The sequence below is a fragment of the Oncorhynchus mykiss genome, chromosome Y, assembly GCF_013265735.2.
Source record: "Oncorhynchus mykiss isolate Arlee chromosome Y, USDA_OmykA_1.1, whole genome shotgun sequence".
Lineage (NCBI taxonomy): Eukaryota > Metazoa > Chordata > Actinopteri > Salmoniformes > Salmonidae > Oncorhynchus > Oncorhynchus mykiss.
Genome location: NC_048593.1, coordinates 24,887,181 through 24,904,792, shown reverse-complemented (window position 1 = coordinate 24,904,792; position 17,612 = coordinate 24,887,181). Strand labels below are relative to the sequence as shown.

At 43.3% G+C, this 17,612-nt stretch overlaps 1 protein-coding gene across 5 annotated transcripts in view; it reads right to left on the bottom strand.

Annotated features, from left to right (window-relative positions):
- The window catches only part of LOC110509348 (retinoic acid receptor RXR-alpha-A), a 161,348-nt gene that overhangs the window by 10,100 nt on the left and 133,636 nt on the right, over nt 1-17,612 (bottom strand). For all 5 annotated transcript variants that reach the window (XM_036967460.1, XM_036967458.1, XM_036967462.1 and 2 more), the window contains exons 7-10: nt 14,459-14,588; nt 12,433-12,565; nt 10,307-10,398; nt 1,524-1,629 (exon numbers count right to left, since the gene is read on the bottom strand). In XM_036967460.1, coding sequence (XP_036823355.1) covers nt 1,524-1,629; nt 10,307-10,398; nt 12,433-12,565; nt 14,459-14,588 — 461 coding nt within the window. The remainder of the gene's footprint in view (nt 1-1,523; nt 1,630-10,306; nt 10,399-12,432; nt 12,566-14,458; nt 14,589-17,612) is intronic.

Genomic DNA, 17,612 nt, shown 5'->3' with positions numbered 1-17,612 from the left:
AAATGTATTGGTGAATTATATTAGTCATGTATTGAACTGCATCCATTTATTCTGCCAGCAGTGCCTTTGTGTATGTCATGGAACGTTGAGTCAAATATAACTTATTTTTAAACCCTCTTATAAAGTAGTTTTCTTTTTAGCATAAACTGGGAATTTTATATTTGTATTGATATTAAGATTGTCTGTTTGTTTCATATCATCAAAGTAGTTAAATCGCTGTCAGTTTCACTTTAAACTTTAGGTCACAGGTTACTTTGTGTGCTAAACGTGACGTGTTTTTTTTTGCAATAGGAAGTAATAGTTGTACATTTCATTTGGGAAATGCTTAATGGTTGTGTTTTTGTGTTCTTATGATTGGGACCTACTGGCTCATTACATTATGTTAGAGTTTATGAACTGCTTATCCTTTAACATCATGCTGTGTGTGACTGTTTTCTTTCCATCAGCCCTCTGCAGTGGTGTAATGGTGCCTGGAGAAGTATACTCTCCTAAACGGCCCGCCCAGTGAAGGAAAGGCACCCTATGTGAATAATCCTATGTTTCCATATGTTTTTTGTATTTTTCTTAAAATCACACTTTTTTTATTAGAGAAAAGACAAACATTTGATGGTCTAAGTCCACAACAATGCTTAAACCACATAAATCTGATTGGGTAGGCCTGCCGGGGCCTGGCTCCCTAATGGTTGGGCCTGTATCCACCCAGGCCCATCCATGTCTACGCCCTGATGCAAACAGCGCATGATGACAAATGCGCATCAGAAATAGGATAACATTTTTTCAATACCTGGTTTGCATACCCATTGTTGCCTTAGTTAGTATTTACTGGCAGATATCCTACGTTTAAACATCTTACCTACCCTACCAGCTACCGATGTCATTCTTCTGTGAGCTGCTCCATGCCACAACCAGCTGAGAGCTGCCCACTCCTGCTGTCTGCAGATGATCCACTGAAACTAGGCTGTGTGCGGCACGCGTGTGAATATATTTCACATGCTTTGTGAATGTGTAGGCTACTTTGTGCATGATTTCTCTATTGTTCTACATAATTGATACGTCATTTACCTCCACTACACTACTTTGATACGCATCAGTAGGGAGAAGTGAGTGTGCGCAATGCCCACCGAAAAAAAAGGGGGTATACAGTTTATACCAGCGTATACCCTCCGCTACACCACTGGCACTTTGTGTTTTACAAAAAGTGCACTCGCCAATACGCAAACATGTCTATAATAGATACGGCTGTTAAGATATTCATGTTTTAAGAAAGGAGTGTGTATATTTGGCCTGGCGAAGCGGTTTTAATGCGCTAACTGAATTGTTTTACTCCACTGGTCTCTGCTGGTCTCAGGAAGTCCTCACTGTCCGAGACGGAGTCAAGACTGAGTACAAATTTATTGGACACCAAGACAAGACCAATACTCTCAATATGTAGTCTCGAGACCGGACTCGAGACCGTCTCCAGTACTACAACAATTTACATTAGGGGAAGCTTAGTTTATGGAGGGAGGTGCATGTATCCGTACCTGCCAGGCTGATCTGGGTATTTCTGTTTGCAGTAGGCCTCCAGAGAGGCGTAGACCTTCTCTCTCAAAGCCTCCACCTCGCCTGGGTTTGACAAGCCTTTAGAATCTGAGGAGAGACACACAGCACTGCATCAGACAACCAGGCACAACAGTCACAGGATATCAAAATGTGGATTTATGCATGTCTGTACATGTACAGCTTTGTGTGTACATTCAAGCATGTGTGTTTATGTGTGTGTGTGTTATATATAATATGCCTTTGTGTCTGTGGCTGTACATGTAGACGAGAGACAGGGAGTGTTATTGATAAACAGCAGTGGACAGGCTGGCTGCCCCTAAAACCTGCATGCTGCCATCAGAAGCCTTTAACACTATCAAATGACATGTGATCTACCCTACTGGTTTTTGACTCATATACATATGCAGGGTAATTCTCCCCATTACACAGCCTGGATGAGGCAACACATGTAGGTTATGTATATGACCTTGTGTTTTCCACTCTGGCAAGAGGTTGGATAACCCTACATTCAGAGGCAATTTGCAGTAGAACTTGTTCTTTGCTTTGGCTATTTTTATAAAAAGCGTTTCTTTCCTTCAAACATTTTATTTTCATTTTCAATACATATTGACAAATGTACATACATATCGACAAAGCATCTCAGAAAAAGTCCTAGGAATCCTGTTAAAGCCTGTTTTAAGACAACAACAAAAAACGGCCAGCTTTTAACTCTGATCTAGAAGTAAAATCAACTCATACATTTTGCATTTACATTTGAGTAATTTAACAGACGCTCTTATTCAGAGCAACTTACAGTTAGTGCAACAAGATAGCTAGGTGAGACAACACATCACAATCATATCAAGTACATTTTCCCTCAGCAAAGTTTGTATCAGCAAAATCAGTGCTAGTAGCAAAAGACAAGTGGCCTTTTTTTTTTTTTTACCAGGATGCGTGAGAGTTATTTAAGATACTCTTCAGAGGTAATAAAAGTTGCGTCATTAAAGTTGATCTCCGCTGGTAATCACGACAGTTTGAGGTACCACGCAGGAAAGATAGTGATGAAGCTCATTGACATTGTTGCAAATGGCGATGAGGCATGGCCAGGTGTGATTTCTATAGTACGCTACAGACAACCACGTTTAAAGTGACTGTAAATCAAATGTTGCATTGATAAAACGAATGATAGAATTTTCATCTGACACGATCACTTTGCCTACTCTTAATTATTGCCTAATATGTTGGCATGCATAACCACATATATATAGTTTTTGGTTTGTATTTTACCCCCAATTTCGATCTTGTCTCATCGCTGCAACTCCCAGACGGGCAGCAAAGGTCGAGTCATGCGTCCTCTGAAACATGACCCGCCAAATCGCGCTTCTTAACGCTTGCCCACTTAACCCGAAACCAGCTGCACCAATGTGTCAGAGGAAACACCATCCAACTGATGACAGAGGTCAGCCTGCAGGCACCCGGCCCGCCACAATGAGTCGCTAGAGCGCAATGAGACAAGTAAAGCTCCCCCGACCAAACCCTCCCCTAACCCGGACGATGCTGGGCCAATTGTGTGCCGCCCTACGGGACTCCCGATCACGGCCGGCTGTGATACAGCCTGGGATTGAACCCAGGGCTGTAATGATACCTCCAGCACTGTGACGCAGTGCCTTAGACCGCTGTGCCACTCAGGAGGCCCCGCGTAACATATATATATTTTTTACCAATTCTGATTGTTGTTAATAGAGGATTTGTTAATTTTTTTTTTTACAAATATTACTGTTTTAACAGCTTTGGCATCAAGTCACTTGCTGATAATGTTGAACACAATCAAAGTTAACATAATCCCCTAGATGCCTTCAATTGCCCAATTTATAGGCATGTGTTGGCATCTTTTTTAATAACATAATGCTGCGCTCCAAAGGGACTTGAAATAACATGATGTAAATAAATAATACAGTAATTAAATAATACAAAGAAAGATATGTTTATTCATTAGCCTACTAGTTAGACGTATTTAGGCATGTTATGTGAAATAGGCCTCATGTGAAATCATTGTCAAAAGCGCAAGAGATACTGTTGCATGTAGGTCTAGATTATTAATTGATTGTTCATATCAAAAAATAAATATCAAAACATTCTATCAACAACTCGAAAGCAATTGCATGTGGCTCAGGAACCACTGACTCAAGACACCTGCTGGTTAGCATAGCTCATGAGGTCTCCTAAACTGTCGACTACGTGGGACTAAAGATGCTTCATGCATAGCTTTTATTTTTACCCATAAGAGTAGGGGTAAAATGTCTCTATTCTCAGAATTTACAACAAATGTTCTACTCCTAGACACTTTATGTATACGGGCATAAAGTGTCCTGATTAAAAAGTGCCCTGATTCAAAATATTATGCAACACATTTCTGGGTCTGATTGGTTACCACTGAGCAAGTATTTGTTTTAAAGGAAACTGAAAAGGCCTGAATACAGCAATACTCTCATCTCAGTGTGGGAAAGGACTCAGTCCCTCTGAATCCCAGCATTCCCCGTTAGGCCATCTCTGTGAGATGCCCCTAATTAGGGGAAAGTAGGCTGTGATGTGTTCCAGAGCCAGGGCTATAACAGAGTGACCCAGGAGCACAGAGGAGCAGTCTGTCCTGGGAGAATGAGGCCCGGCGGCACGTTCCCACACTGCTCTTTGTCTCCGGGGCCACGGCACAGACTCATTAAAGACAGGGAGCATGTCTGGTGCCAGCTGGGCATTGCTGGCGCGGGCACTCAGCATGGTAATGAAGTTAACCCTGGCCTGTACCATAGAGCAGAGGGCTAGCAGACGGCTAGCGGAGGGCTAGCGCAGGGCTAACAGAGGGATGGCAGAGGGCTAGCGGAGGGCTAGCAGAGGGCTAGTGGTGGGCTAGCAGAGGGCTAACAGAGGGCTAGCGGAGGGCTAGCAGAGGGCTAACAGAGGGCTAGTGGAGGGCTAGCAGAGCAGAGGGGGGTCCACCCTATGTTCTCTTTCACTCCTATGTTCCCTGGGCCCTAAGTTCCCTCAACCTGTGTTCCCTCAGCCCTGTGATCTATGATCCCTGTGATCTATGATCCCTGGGCCCTATGTTCCCTCAATATATGTTACCTCAGCCCTATGTCCCCTCACACGTCTGTTCCCTGCACCCTTTATTCCCTCAGGCCTATATTCCCTCAACCCTATCTGTGTTTCCCCTGTATTCATTTAGCAGTGGTGGGTCACCACTGTTAAATCGTTACCGCCACGCCCCAAAATATGATTTAAAAATATATATTTGTAAGTTCGAATCCCCCCAAAATCCCAGTGAAAAATATATTTTAAATGTGGACACATTGAGGTGTTGTGAAGAAAAGTGCAATCATCACCTTGAAAATTAAGATTATTGGCTCGATTCAATCCAACCAGTATTTTAGTATTTACGCAAAATAACACAGACACTGGACAGAGGAACTCTGCCTAGAAGGCCAGCCTCCCGGAGTTGTCTCTTCACTGCTGACGTTGAGACTGGTGTTTTGTGGGTACTATTTAATGAAGCTGCCAGTTGAAGACATGTGAGGCGTCTGTTTCTGAAACTAGACACTCTAATGTACTTGTCCTCTTGCTCAGTTGTGCACCGGGGCCTCCCACTCCTCTTTCTATTCTGGTTAGAGCCCATTTGCGCTGTTCTGTGAAGGGAGTAGTACACAGCGTTGTACCAGATTTTCAGTTTCTTGGCAATTTCTCGCTTGCAATAGCCTTCATTTCTCAGAACAAGAATAGATTGACGAGTTTCAGAAGAAAGTGCTTTGTTTCTGGCCATTTTGAGCCTGTGATCGAACCCACAAATGCTGATGCTCCAGATACTCAACTAATCTAAAGAAGGCCAATTTTATTGCTTCTTTAATGAGGACAACCGTTTTCTGCTGTGCTAACATAATTGCAAAATGGTTTTCCAATGATCAATTAGCCTTTTAAAATGCTAAACTTGGATTAGCTAACACAACGAGTGATGGTTGCTGATAATGGGCCTCTGTACGCCTATGTAGATATTCCATAAAAAATCTGCCGTTTCCAGCTACAATAGTAATTTACAACATTAACAATGTTTGCACTGTACAAAAACAAGGACAATTATAAGTGAACCCAAACCTTTGAACGGTAGTGTATATATATAATAAACAGTATATATATACAGTACCAGTCAAACATTTGGACATACCAACTCATTCAAGGGTTTTTCTTTAATATTACTATTTTCTACATTGTAGAATAATAGTGAAGACATCAAAACTATGAAGAAATAACACATATTGAATTATGTAGTAACCAAAAATGTGTTAAACAAATCAAAATATATTTGAGATTCTTCCAAGTAGCCACCCTTTGCCTTGATGACAGCTTTGCACACTTGGCATTCTCTGAACCAGCTTCATGAGGAATGCTTTTCCAACAGTCTTGAAGGAGTTCCCACATATGCTTAGCACTTGTTAGCTGCTTTTCCTTCACTCTGCGGTACAACTCCTCCCAAACCATCTCAATTGGATTGAGGTTGGGTGATTGTGGAGGCCAGGTCATCTGATGCAGCACTCCATCACTCTCCTTCTTGGTCAAATAGCCATTACACAGCCTGGAGGTGTGTTTTCGGTCATTGTCCTGTTGGAAACCAAATGATAGTCCCACTAAGCGCAAACCAGATGGGATGGCGTATCGCTGCAGAATGCTCTGGTAGCCATGCTGGTTAAGTGTGCCTTGAATTATAAATAAATCCCTGACAGTGTCACCAGCAAAACACCCCCACACCATCATACCTACTCCTCCATGCGTCACGGTTGGAACCACACATGCGGAGATCATCCGTTCACCTACTCTGCGTCTCACAAAGACACGGTGGTTGGATCCAAAAATCTTACATTTGGACTCATCAGACCAAAGGACAGATTTTCACCGGTCTAATGTCCATTGCTCGTGTTTATTGGCCCAAGCAAGTCCCTTCTTAAAATTGGTGTCCTTAGTAGTGGTTTCTTTGCAGCAATTCGACCATGAAGGCCTGATTCACACAGTCTCCTCTGAACAGTTGATGTTGAGATGTGTGTGTTACATTTATTTGGGCTGCAATCTGAGGTGCAGTTAACTCTCTCCAGATGTGGGACCAAGTCATTGTTTTACAAGTCACAAGTAAGTCTCACGCCTTAGCACTCAAGTCCCAAGTCAAGACAGGCAAGTCTGAGTCAAGTCAAGACCGACAAGTCTCAAGTCAAGTCTCAAGTCCTAAACTTTGAGTTTCGAGTCCTAAACAAGTCATAATGTGCTCTTCACCAAATGTAATACAATTTCAGATTTTTAACAAGAGTAGTAGTTAGTAAATTACATTTACACAAATCATGAATGCTCGTATATTTATTACTTTCTCTGTCTCATGGGTAGTCATGAGATCCCCCCCCCCACCAATAATGATCGACTATCGAGGATCTCTATGGAGCGCAATCGGGCGATGTAGGCTTGTACAGAATCGCCCAACCTTCACACACACACGCACACACACACACACACCCTCTCTGTGTGTGGTTACAGTAGGCTAACGTATGTCAATGGGTTTAGGAACAGCAGTAACATCAGGCAGGATTTAGGCTGTCAACTGCCTAGCCAGTTGTAGCTCAATCTTGGGTGCAATGATCACGTTCCCGCACTGACTAACTGTGTGGAGGCTCATTGATTTAACGTTACGTTAGCCTACATGCTACACTAGCAAAGTTATATATAGCGGTCCACGACTTATCATTCTTTGTGCAGCTACAAATGCTACAAATGTTGAACAAAGTTGGAAGTTGTTGCGCCTCCGTCTGTAATTTTCTTCAAGCATGTTTTGCAAGTTGCAATCTGTTTTTTGTTGACTACAGCGTAGTCTTTATATCCGAAAATAATAATTTGGGATATCATCTTTCCAAGGGCTCCACCTGAATTCACCCACCGACTTTCCTCTGCACTGCCACGCGCAACTTTTTCTCAGCTAACACAATTTGATTGGCTGCTGTCCGATTCAAACTGTAATCCATTAAATGAAGAGTTGATGTGCTGCACATTTTTTTTAATAGCATCATTTTAAATATTTGGGCTTGGGGAGGGTATCAAGTTAGTTCAAGTCAAAAGGCTCAAGTCCAAATGAAGTCATTGGTGTTAAAGTCAAAGTTGAGTTGCAAGTCATTCATATTTGTGACTCGAGTCTGACTTGAGTCCAAGTCATGTGACACGAGTCCACACCTCTGACTTATCCTATGCAGCAGAGGTAACTCTGAGTCCTCCTTTACTGTGGCGGTCCTCTTGAGAGCTAGTTTCATCATAGCTCTTGATGTTTTTTGCGACTGCACGTTCAAAGTTCTTGAAATTTTCCGGCTTGACTGACATGTTTTAAAGTAATGTTAGTCAGTTATTTCTCTTTGCTTATTTGAGCTGTTCTTGCCATAACATGGACTTGGTCTTTTAGCCCTATTTGGTATCTTCTGTATACCACCCCTACCTTGTCACAACACAACTAATTGGCTAAACACATTAAGAAGGAAAGAAATTGCATTCCAGGTGAAAACCTCATGAAGCTGGTTCAGAGAATGCCCAGAGTGTACAAAGCTGTCATTAAGGCAAAGGGTGGCTACTTGAAAGAATCTCAAATATAAAATATATTTTGACTGGTTTAACACTTTTTTGGTTACTACATGATTCCATATGTGTTATTTAATAGTTTTGATGTTTTCACTGTTATTCTACAATGTAGAAAATAGTACAAAAATAAAGAAAAACTCTTGAATGAGTAGGTGTGTCCAACCTTTAACTGGTACTGTATATATACTGTATATCAAATATATTTCATACCAAAGCCCTCCCTTCTCAATGTGCATTTACATCACAATATCAATGGTAACGTTAGAGTTGAACTGCTAGGAACAAAAGGAACAAATTGTCAAAATGAAGACCATAATTGATGTGTTTCACTATAAATAAGCCTAAAAAATCTGGCTTTCGATAAAAATAAAAAAAATTCATGAAAGTTACTCTTTTAAACGATATAAACTATGTTTTAAGATCATCTTTGAGAACTAACAATCACCAATGGCATGGGGACCCCATTGAGTTTGATATAATGTTTGAGTCACTCAGATTGCATAAGAACACAGATTAAGCCATTGCGAAATGTGTAGAATGGAAGTTAATTAGATTTGTAACTGAAAATATTCTCTCAGCCCCATGGCTAACTGTATAGAATTGGAAGAAATTACCTTTAAAACTGCAATTCCTGCTCTGCAGCCAGTAAAATGTCCAGTCGGAGACCGCACCATTGACCACGCACACTACCACGTTTAAAATACAGAATTGAGAGAACATGGGTCTGAGGGAACAAGGGCCCAGGGAACATAGGGCTGAGGGAACATAGACATGGCCCCACAGAGGGCTAGCAGAGCAGAGGGCTAGCAGAGCAGGGGGCTAGCAGAGCAGGGGGCTAGCAAAGAGTTAGCAGAGCAGAGGGCTAGTAGAGCAGAGGGTTAGCAGAGCAGAAGGGTAGCAGAGCAGAAGGGTAGCAAAGCAGAGGGCTAGCAGAGCAGAGGCCTAGCAGATGGCTAGAAGAGGGCTGGTAGAGTAGAGGGCTATCAGAGGGCTATCAGAGCAGAGGGCTATCAGAGCAGAGGGCTAGCAGGGCAGAGGGCTAGCAGAGCAGAGGGCTAGCAGAGCAGAGGGCTAGTAGAGTAGAGGGCTAGCAAAGGACTATCAGAGCAGAGGCCTATCAGAGCAGAGGGCTAGCAGAGCAGAGGGCTAGCAGAGCAGAGGGCTAGCAGAGGGCTATCAGAGGACTTGCAAAGCAGAAGGTTGGAGGCTAGAGGCTGTCTGTGGGCACTGTGGGCAGAGTGCTGAGGGCCACATAAGTGCCATGCCACTTACGTGGGTGGGAAAAAACACTTCAGGAACATGGGTCTGGTGGGTGATGGTGGTGTGTGTGCATCAATCAATCAATCAATCAATCAAATGTATTCATAAAGCCCTTTTTACATCAGCAGATGTCACAAAGTGCTTACACAGAACCCAGCCTAAAACCCCAAACAATGCAGATGTAGATGCATGGTGGCTAGGACAAACTCCCTAGAAAGGCAGGAACCTAGGAAAAAACCTAGAGAGGAACCAGGCTCTGATGGGTGGCCAGTCCTCTTCTGGCTGTGCCAGGTGGAGATTATAAGGGTAAATGGCCATTAAGGCCAGATCGTTCTCCAAGATGTTCAAATGTTCATAGATAACCAGCAAAGTAAAATAATAATCACGGTGGTTGTAGAGGGTGCAACAAGTCAGCACCTCAGAATTAACTGTCAGTTGTCTTGTCATAGCCGAGCATTCAGAGGTCGAGACAGCAGGTGCGGTAGAGAGGGAGAGAGAGATCGAGGGAGGGAGGGAGGGAGAGAGAGAGAGCGAGAGAGAGAGAGAGAGAGAGAGAGAGAGAGAGAGAGAGAGAAAGGGTAAAAAAAAGCAGGTCCAGGACAAGGTAGCACGTCCAGTGAACAGGTCAGGGTTCAAAGGCCGCAGGCAGAACAGTTGAAACTGGAGCAGCAGCACGACAAAGAGGGTGTATTATGGTCCTTGAGGGCCACACAGTATAAGAGTTTACTGGTATCATGTGCAGTCATTGTTTGGGAGGTTAAAGTAGCAGGAACAGGTGTATTCAAGCAGAACCCCTTTTTTTCTGTTATTATAATCTAATCATCTAATCTAAAAGGCTCTGGATTAAAGGGGTGGTAGGAGTGTATGTATGTGATACCTGGGTTGAAGAGGACAATGGCTCGAAGGCACCCCAGCTCTGTCTTATCCATCTGCATGTCTCTCATCTTGGACACCAGTTCTGTGAGCACTCTGGATGGAGAGAGGGAGACACATAGACAGGCTCTTAGAGATCTGACCATCAGCCAGCAACACCTCCCTTGGTCACCGTTCATTACACCCTCCTTTATCTACAGGTGAAACTCAATGGAAACTCAATACAAATCAATTGACAACAAGGCCCCACTGGCCTGACACACATGGGATGTTCAACCAGCTATAAATGGTACAGCCCTGCCTACACCACGTAATTCAAGCTGCTTGAACATGTCTGATAAAAGGAAATACATGAACGACATAGTGCAAACACAATCACAGACTGTAACCGAACACTGACATTCCCAGCGCCCGCGAATGACATCACTAGGCGGGGTTACGTTTCGTTTTGGGAGTATGACCCGACTGCTCAAACTCCTCACCCCTCTCTGACTCCATCACGCCCGCTCTCTCTCTCTCCCTCTCCCTATGTCCCTCTCCCTATGTCACTCTCCCTATGTCCCTCTCCCTATGTGTCTCCCAATGTCCCTATGTGTCTCCCTATGTCCCTCTCCCTATGTGTCTCCCTATGTCCCTATGTGTCTCCCTATGTCCCTATGTGTCTCCCTATGTCCCTATGTGTCTCCCTATGTCCCTATGTGTCTCCCTATGTCCCTCTCCCTATGTGTCTCCCTATGTCCCTATGTGTCTCCCTATGTCCCTCTCCCTATGTCCCTCTCCCTATGTCACTCTCCCTATGTCACTCTCCCTATGTCCCTCTCCCTATGTCACTCTCCCTATGTCCCTCTCCCTATGTGACTCCCTATGTCCCTCTCCCTCTCCCTATGTGTCCCCCTATGTCCCTCTCCCTATGTCCCTCTCCCTATGTCCCTCTCCCTATGTCACTCTCCCTATGTCACTCTGCCTATGTCCCTCTCCCTATGTCACTCTCCCTATGTCCCTCTCCCTATGTCCCTCTCCCTATGTCACTCTCCCTATGTCCCTCTCCCTATGTCACTCTCCCTATGTCACTCTCCCTATGTCCCTCTCCCTATGTCACTCTTTCAAGTCAATTGCAGCTCTTAGCTCATCCTAATTTAATTTTCCTGTTGGAACAATGAGGGTAAAAAAAGACTTGAGTGTTTAAGTTAACCGCCCTCTTCATTTGTATGGCAGAGAAAAGAGAAGAGGAAAGGAGAGGAGAAGAGAAGGAGCAGATAGAGCTTCATTATCAGTCATCTTAATGCTTCCCCAGTTAATGCAAAGATGTAATCCATCCATTAGAAGTAGTGAACTGGCAGTATGCTAATCACTGAGTACAGATTCCCAGCTGGGGATAGAGGGAGATGGAGAGAGAGAGTGGGAGGGGGGAGAAAGAGAGGGAGAGAGAGAAGAGAGAAAGAGAGCAGAGAGAGAGAGAGAGAGAGAGAGAGAGAGAGCGAGAGAGAGACAGAGAGAGAGAGAGAGAGAGAGCTGTTGCCCTCAAAAGAACACTTCAGTTTGTGACTCAGCGTGCCAGGGGACACAGGGTTTAGAGTGTTGGAGTGCTTAACAATACAATCTGTTGGATTGATCTCACAGTGGATGGCCTTATCAACTTCTGTGTACACTGAGAAGGCATATCTTGATACTGTTCTTTTGTATACATTCGTCTATACAAATGTGACTTTAAAAAACAAACAATGCAACAATAGGCATCAAATGTGACTAATGGAAAAGAAGGTCAATATCTGCTTTGGAATAGTCACAGCCTGCCATGGGATTGCAGTGAAAAGAGTGGGATTTCATCAGGAACGCATTTAAATAGATTTTTTCAAAATGTCTGTCTGAGCAGATCTCCATCTCCCTGTGATGTCCGTTGCCTGTAGCCATACATATTTAATGAATGTGTGTTAATCAATAATAAGAGCACTCTCTGTTACGCATCACTACCTCTTCTTCTGATAGAGCCTTTTCACTGTTACAGGTCAGGGTCTACTTTTCTCTTGCCCTAATTGTGGAAACTGTGGAAACTTCGCATAGCAACCAACAAAAATGTATTTCACAAAGCTGATTGTATCAAGGCAGTGTCAACAGGGTGAGCTTGACTACCTGTCAAAGATGGCTCCCACTCCAGCACTGTGGGCGCTGTTACGATGGACGTGTAGCCCTGTTGCCAGGAGGATCCCATCTTTCACCGCTATCGAACGGTGTGAGAAGGATGCGATGAGGAGCTCATTCCACCCTGAGGGAAAAAAGTGAGAGACGAGAGATAAAGAGTGAAAACCTATTACAAAGTTCATCAAGTTGCATTCAACATTCAAACTAAATTGAACTGACTTCAAGGGAAGGGAATTCCAATGAATCAATTCTAGGCTGAATAGGCAAACCAGAATGCTCTTTCATGCATAGGTTGTGGGCCATCAGTAGCCCATCTCAGATGTGCTTCCCAGAGAGACAAGTGTTTAACAGGGTGTACTGCTCCTGCCATCCCAATAAAGGCAACACACTTCATTTACCAAGTAAGGGTAAGGCACGGAGAGCGTTGTGCTGTTTGAGTGACAGGGCTCCTTTAACTATTCTGCCTAGCAACACTATCCGCTTTTCCCCAGAGTTGAGTTGGAAATGAGAGGGGCTAGAATGCTTTAATCTGTGAGACAGCAGAGCTAAAGTGGTTATTTATAGAAGGCGTGAGCTGAGGGCTGAGAAGAAGAGAGAGGACGCTCTCAGCTAGCTCCAGAACAGCTCTTTCTCAGAAGGTCTCACTCTCTCAATCACTATGGGTACCCAGAAGGAGAATGGTTAGATGGGGTAGGAGAGGGTTAGAGAGATGGATGGGGATGGACGGGCCTCCCCAGGGTGAGTTTGGAAGTGAACTGTGTAATTCTTCAGTGATAATACACAAGAAGCAGGTGTTTGGAGGATATTTTGGCACAGGTTTGTCGAGGGCCGGCAAACGATGCCAATATATCCTCCAAACACCGGCTTTGAGGGCATTATTGCTTTTATACAACAAGTTATCAACATATTCAAATAATGATTGACATATTTTTATAAAAAAAATATTTTGATGAATTCATTTCATCCTTCCACAAGATATAGTCCTGACACAAATCTAGGGTTGCTACCCAAGCCGACTGGTTGTCCATTACTATCGGTTCGGGTTGCCAGTCTTTTTGCTCTGTATCTATGGTCGCGACCCATATTGGCTGGCAACGTTCTTATCCCTTGCTTGCCAGCTAGCCAACTACTACTAACTTACAGTCATGTCAAACAGTGCAGCCAGAATAACAACGAAGTAGCTGCATTTGCGTTTGTTTAAGCTGTTTTCTAGTGACATTTATTTTGGATTCATCCATAACAATGAGCTAATGATGCTCAATTTCACCTGGCATTGAACATAAGTTCTCTTGTCAGGAGCTAACCTAGAGCACAGCTAACACAATCACTTCAAACTGAAGCTGGAAAGACTTCAAACTAGCTGCACTTCTTTTCATTTTTCCTGTTTTCTATTGATAGTTCTTTGTATATATCCATAAAAATGGTGTTGATTCATAATTTCAACTGGCTGAGAAAAGCTGCCTACCTGTCTCATCCCGACTCCCGACATGTTCATTACTATGGGACAGCTGGAGATCGAATTTGAATAATGAAACAATGTTGCAAATGTCGGAGAGACAGACAGCAAGATTTATACAAATCTCCGCCGTTGAAAACCAAATAGTTAGTTTAAAATCAAGTTTATAAATTGCCTGGGTAGGATGATGAGACAGTGGACTGTGCAGTCAGATGGAACAGAGTAAATAGGCATTTTAACGTCATAGATTTAGCTGGTGGTAACTTGTGGAATAGACACCGGCTAGAATGCGGTTTTAACCAATCAGCTTTCAGGATTAGACCCACCGGTCGTATAAGGAGAGACAAGCAATTAGCAAGGGCAACATATAGGGAAAATACTTGTAAAAAATTCACAAATGATGATAGCATACATAAAGAATATGACAGATGATTCATTCTATGAGATTGACTGCTCTTGACCTACAAATAGCCCACAAAGTCCATAATGCTGCAGTGACCTGCCCATGGGGATGCTGATGTGGTCTGATGAATGTTCATGACCTGGTCATGTTGAACTCACCTGCTCGTAGGAGGATGACCTGGTCGTCCAGGGGCAGCTCAGAGAAGTGGGGGATCCTCTTGGCCCACTCCACCAGTGTAAAGAGCTGCTTGTCGGCTGCTTGGCAGATGTTAGTCACCGGGTCGTTGGGCTGGAGAGAGACACACGGGAAGGCTTGCTGTCACAAATACATTTAGCAAAGGTTGAAAGATACTTAAGTGATATGTTGTTGCATGTTGCAAACCGTGCCAATATATCCTCCAAACACGGGCTTTGAGGGCATTATCACTTTTATACAACGGGTTACCAGATTTAATTTCAATATTGAAACAATGTTCCAAATGTCGGAGAGACAGACAGCAATATTTATACAAATCTCTGCTGTTGAAAACTAAATGTTAGTCTAAAAGAAATGTGAGATAATGTCTAGATGCTTTTTATAGTGGAGATCAAGTTAATAAATTGCCTGGCTGGGCTGATGAGTAGATTGCGCAGTCAGATGGAACAGAGTAAATAGGTATTTTAACATCATAGATTTAGCCAGTGGTAACTTGTGGAATAGACCTCAGCTGGAATGCAGTTTTAACAATGTCCATCGCATGGGGCCACAGTGTCTCCTGACCCCTCCTGTCTCAGCCTCCAGTATTTATGCTGCAGTAGTTTATGTGTCGGTGGGCTAGGGTCAGTTTGTTATATCTGGAGTACTTCTCCTGTCTTATCCGTTGTCCTGTGTGAATTTAAGTATGCTCTCTCTAATTCTCTCTTTCTCTCTTTCTTTCTCTCTCTCTGAGGACCTGCGCCCTAGGACCATGCCTCAGGACTACCTGGCACGATGACTCCTTGCTGTCCCCAGTCCACCTGGCCGTGCTGCTGCTCCAGTTCCAACTGTTCTGCCTGTGGCTATGGAACCCTGACCTGTTCACCAGACGTGCTACCTGTCCCAGACCTGCTGTTTTCAACTCTCTAGAGACAGCAGGAGCGGTAGAGATACTCTTAATGATCGGCTATGAAAAGCCAACTGACATTTACTCCTGAGCTTCTGACTTGCTGCACCCTCGACAACTACTGTGATTATTATTATTTGACCATGCTGGTCATTTATGAACATTTGAACATCTTGGCCATGTTCTGTTATAATCTCCACCCTGACGTGTGTGGTTGAGTGTGTATTATGCGAACACACTGTGTGCATGTGCATTTTTGCTGCATACAGTATGTGTCCAGTCACAGCAGTGCACCACCGGATGAGAGAGCAGCACAGGGCATTATCCGCTGAGCCAAGACCCCACACACACACACACCCCTGCCTTGTGAATGATCACCTCCGAGGAGGAGCGAGCAGGAAGGCAAAACAAACAATGATTCTGTCCCAGCCCGAGGAGGAAATACCTGCAGAGAAGCAGCAGTAAAACCTTACTACCTATCTCCAGCACAATAGCAATGTCTACAGTGCATTTCTATGTTTTGTGGAAAAAAAAGAACTAACCGATGACATCTTCAAAAGTTAAAACATTTTAAAAACTCGTTGCAGTTTTTGAAAATCATTTTTTTTTTGCTTTTAATCCTAACCTCTTTTTATGACCTTTCTTCTAATCATTTTAACCACAAATCACTGAAACGCACCATTTTCACATATGTAGACACTGGTTTGGTGTTGGAAATATTGAATATGAAGTTGAAAAGTGGCAGAATTGCCCTTTAAGAAATAGCTTTCAAGAAAGCTAAACAAGTTATAGTCTCTTGAATTATATGGACTAGTGAGACTGTATTCTCACTCACCACCTGGGTTATAATCCTGACTCAGACAGAGTAAAGTCTGGATGAAAAAGGTCAAGATGTAAAGTATATGGACGAAAAGTTAGCAGAGGACAACATGAAAAGGAGAGATCTGAAAGGTAGAGGAAAAGAACTGAGAGAGAGAGAGAGAGAGTGTGTGTAGGGTGGATGGAAATATGGATGTGAATGGACAAGAGCAAAGAAACCTCAAGTTTTAGAAGCCATCAAACTGAAGGCCTCACTCGAGGCCTCACTCAACCCAGGAGGAAACCGTGGTTAGTGAAGGAGGCAAGCACTTCTAACGTATAAACATATCCAGTGGAGAGAAAAAATGTCCCCATCAATGTTATCAATAACAAAAGGTATCTTCTCTCGCTCCCCAACTTCTCTCTCTCTCACCAAATCCCACAGATCAATGCTGAAAGCTCCGAAGATCTCAACTACAACTGTAGCTCTCTGGAGAAGATTAGAGTAAGATGAGAAAAATGAATTGCACCTCCTCTTCCTTCCATTCTTCCTCTACTTCTAATGCTCAGGCCTAAGACTCCCCACTCCATCCCCCCTTCCTTCCTCCCTCCCTATAGTGTGAAACTCTCACTGACTGCCGAGAATCAGACACGACCGCTTGAAATATGAAACAGTATGAAACAGTTAACCAGACACAAAGCCAAGCACTGTTTTGAAAACTGAAAGTAGTTTTTCTTTGGGAGGAGAAAAAAAAGCATCTTATAAATATTGAAGCATCTGATCTCTGTGGGAGTCGTTGTGCGGCTCAGCGCGACAGTTTTCCGCCTGTATTTCTCCTTCAAACACATAAACAAATCCGCTAATTCATTCCAAAGGCAGCCGCAGCCCAAACAAAACAAAACAAAAGGGGCTGTATTTTGTGTCCCTGTCGAGGCCTCTCAAAAGAATACAACTCCCAGAGTTCTCGTTAAACACGGTGAAGGCTCATGAATATTGCATGTCTCTCTTAGCCGTGTTTACACTGACCTCGTTTCTCACTGTATACACCATGAAGATGACAGGAGAGAACATAGACCACACTCCCGCCATGAGCACATATTACCTCACTGTAGGTGAGTGAGAAGACACCAGTCAGAGGATGTTACGGGGAGTCACAGTGGAAGAGACCACAATGCCTTCCGAGGTCTGGAAGAATAATTGTATTTTTATTTAACCTTTATTTAACTGGGCAAGTCAGTTAAGGACAAATTCTTATTTACAATGATGAACTTCTTAACTATCTTCTTAAGATGATTGTCGCTAGGCAACCGAGCTAGCTAGCTATCTAGCTAGCAAGGACAATCATAATAGCATATTTTTACTGAGATTACTGGTCAATTTTTTAAATTGGATTTAAAACAATCAATACTGAAAATGTAATATTAAGTTTGTG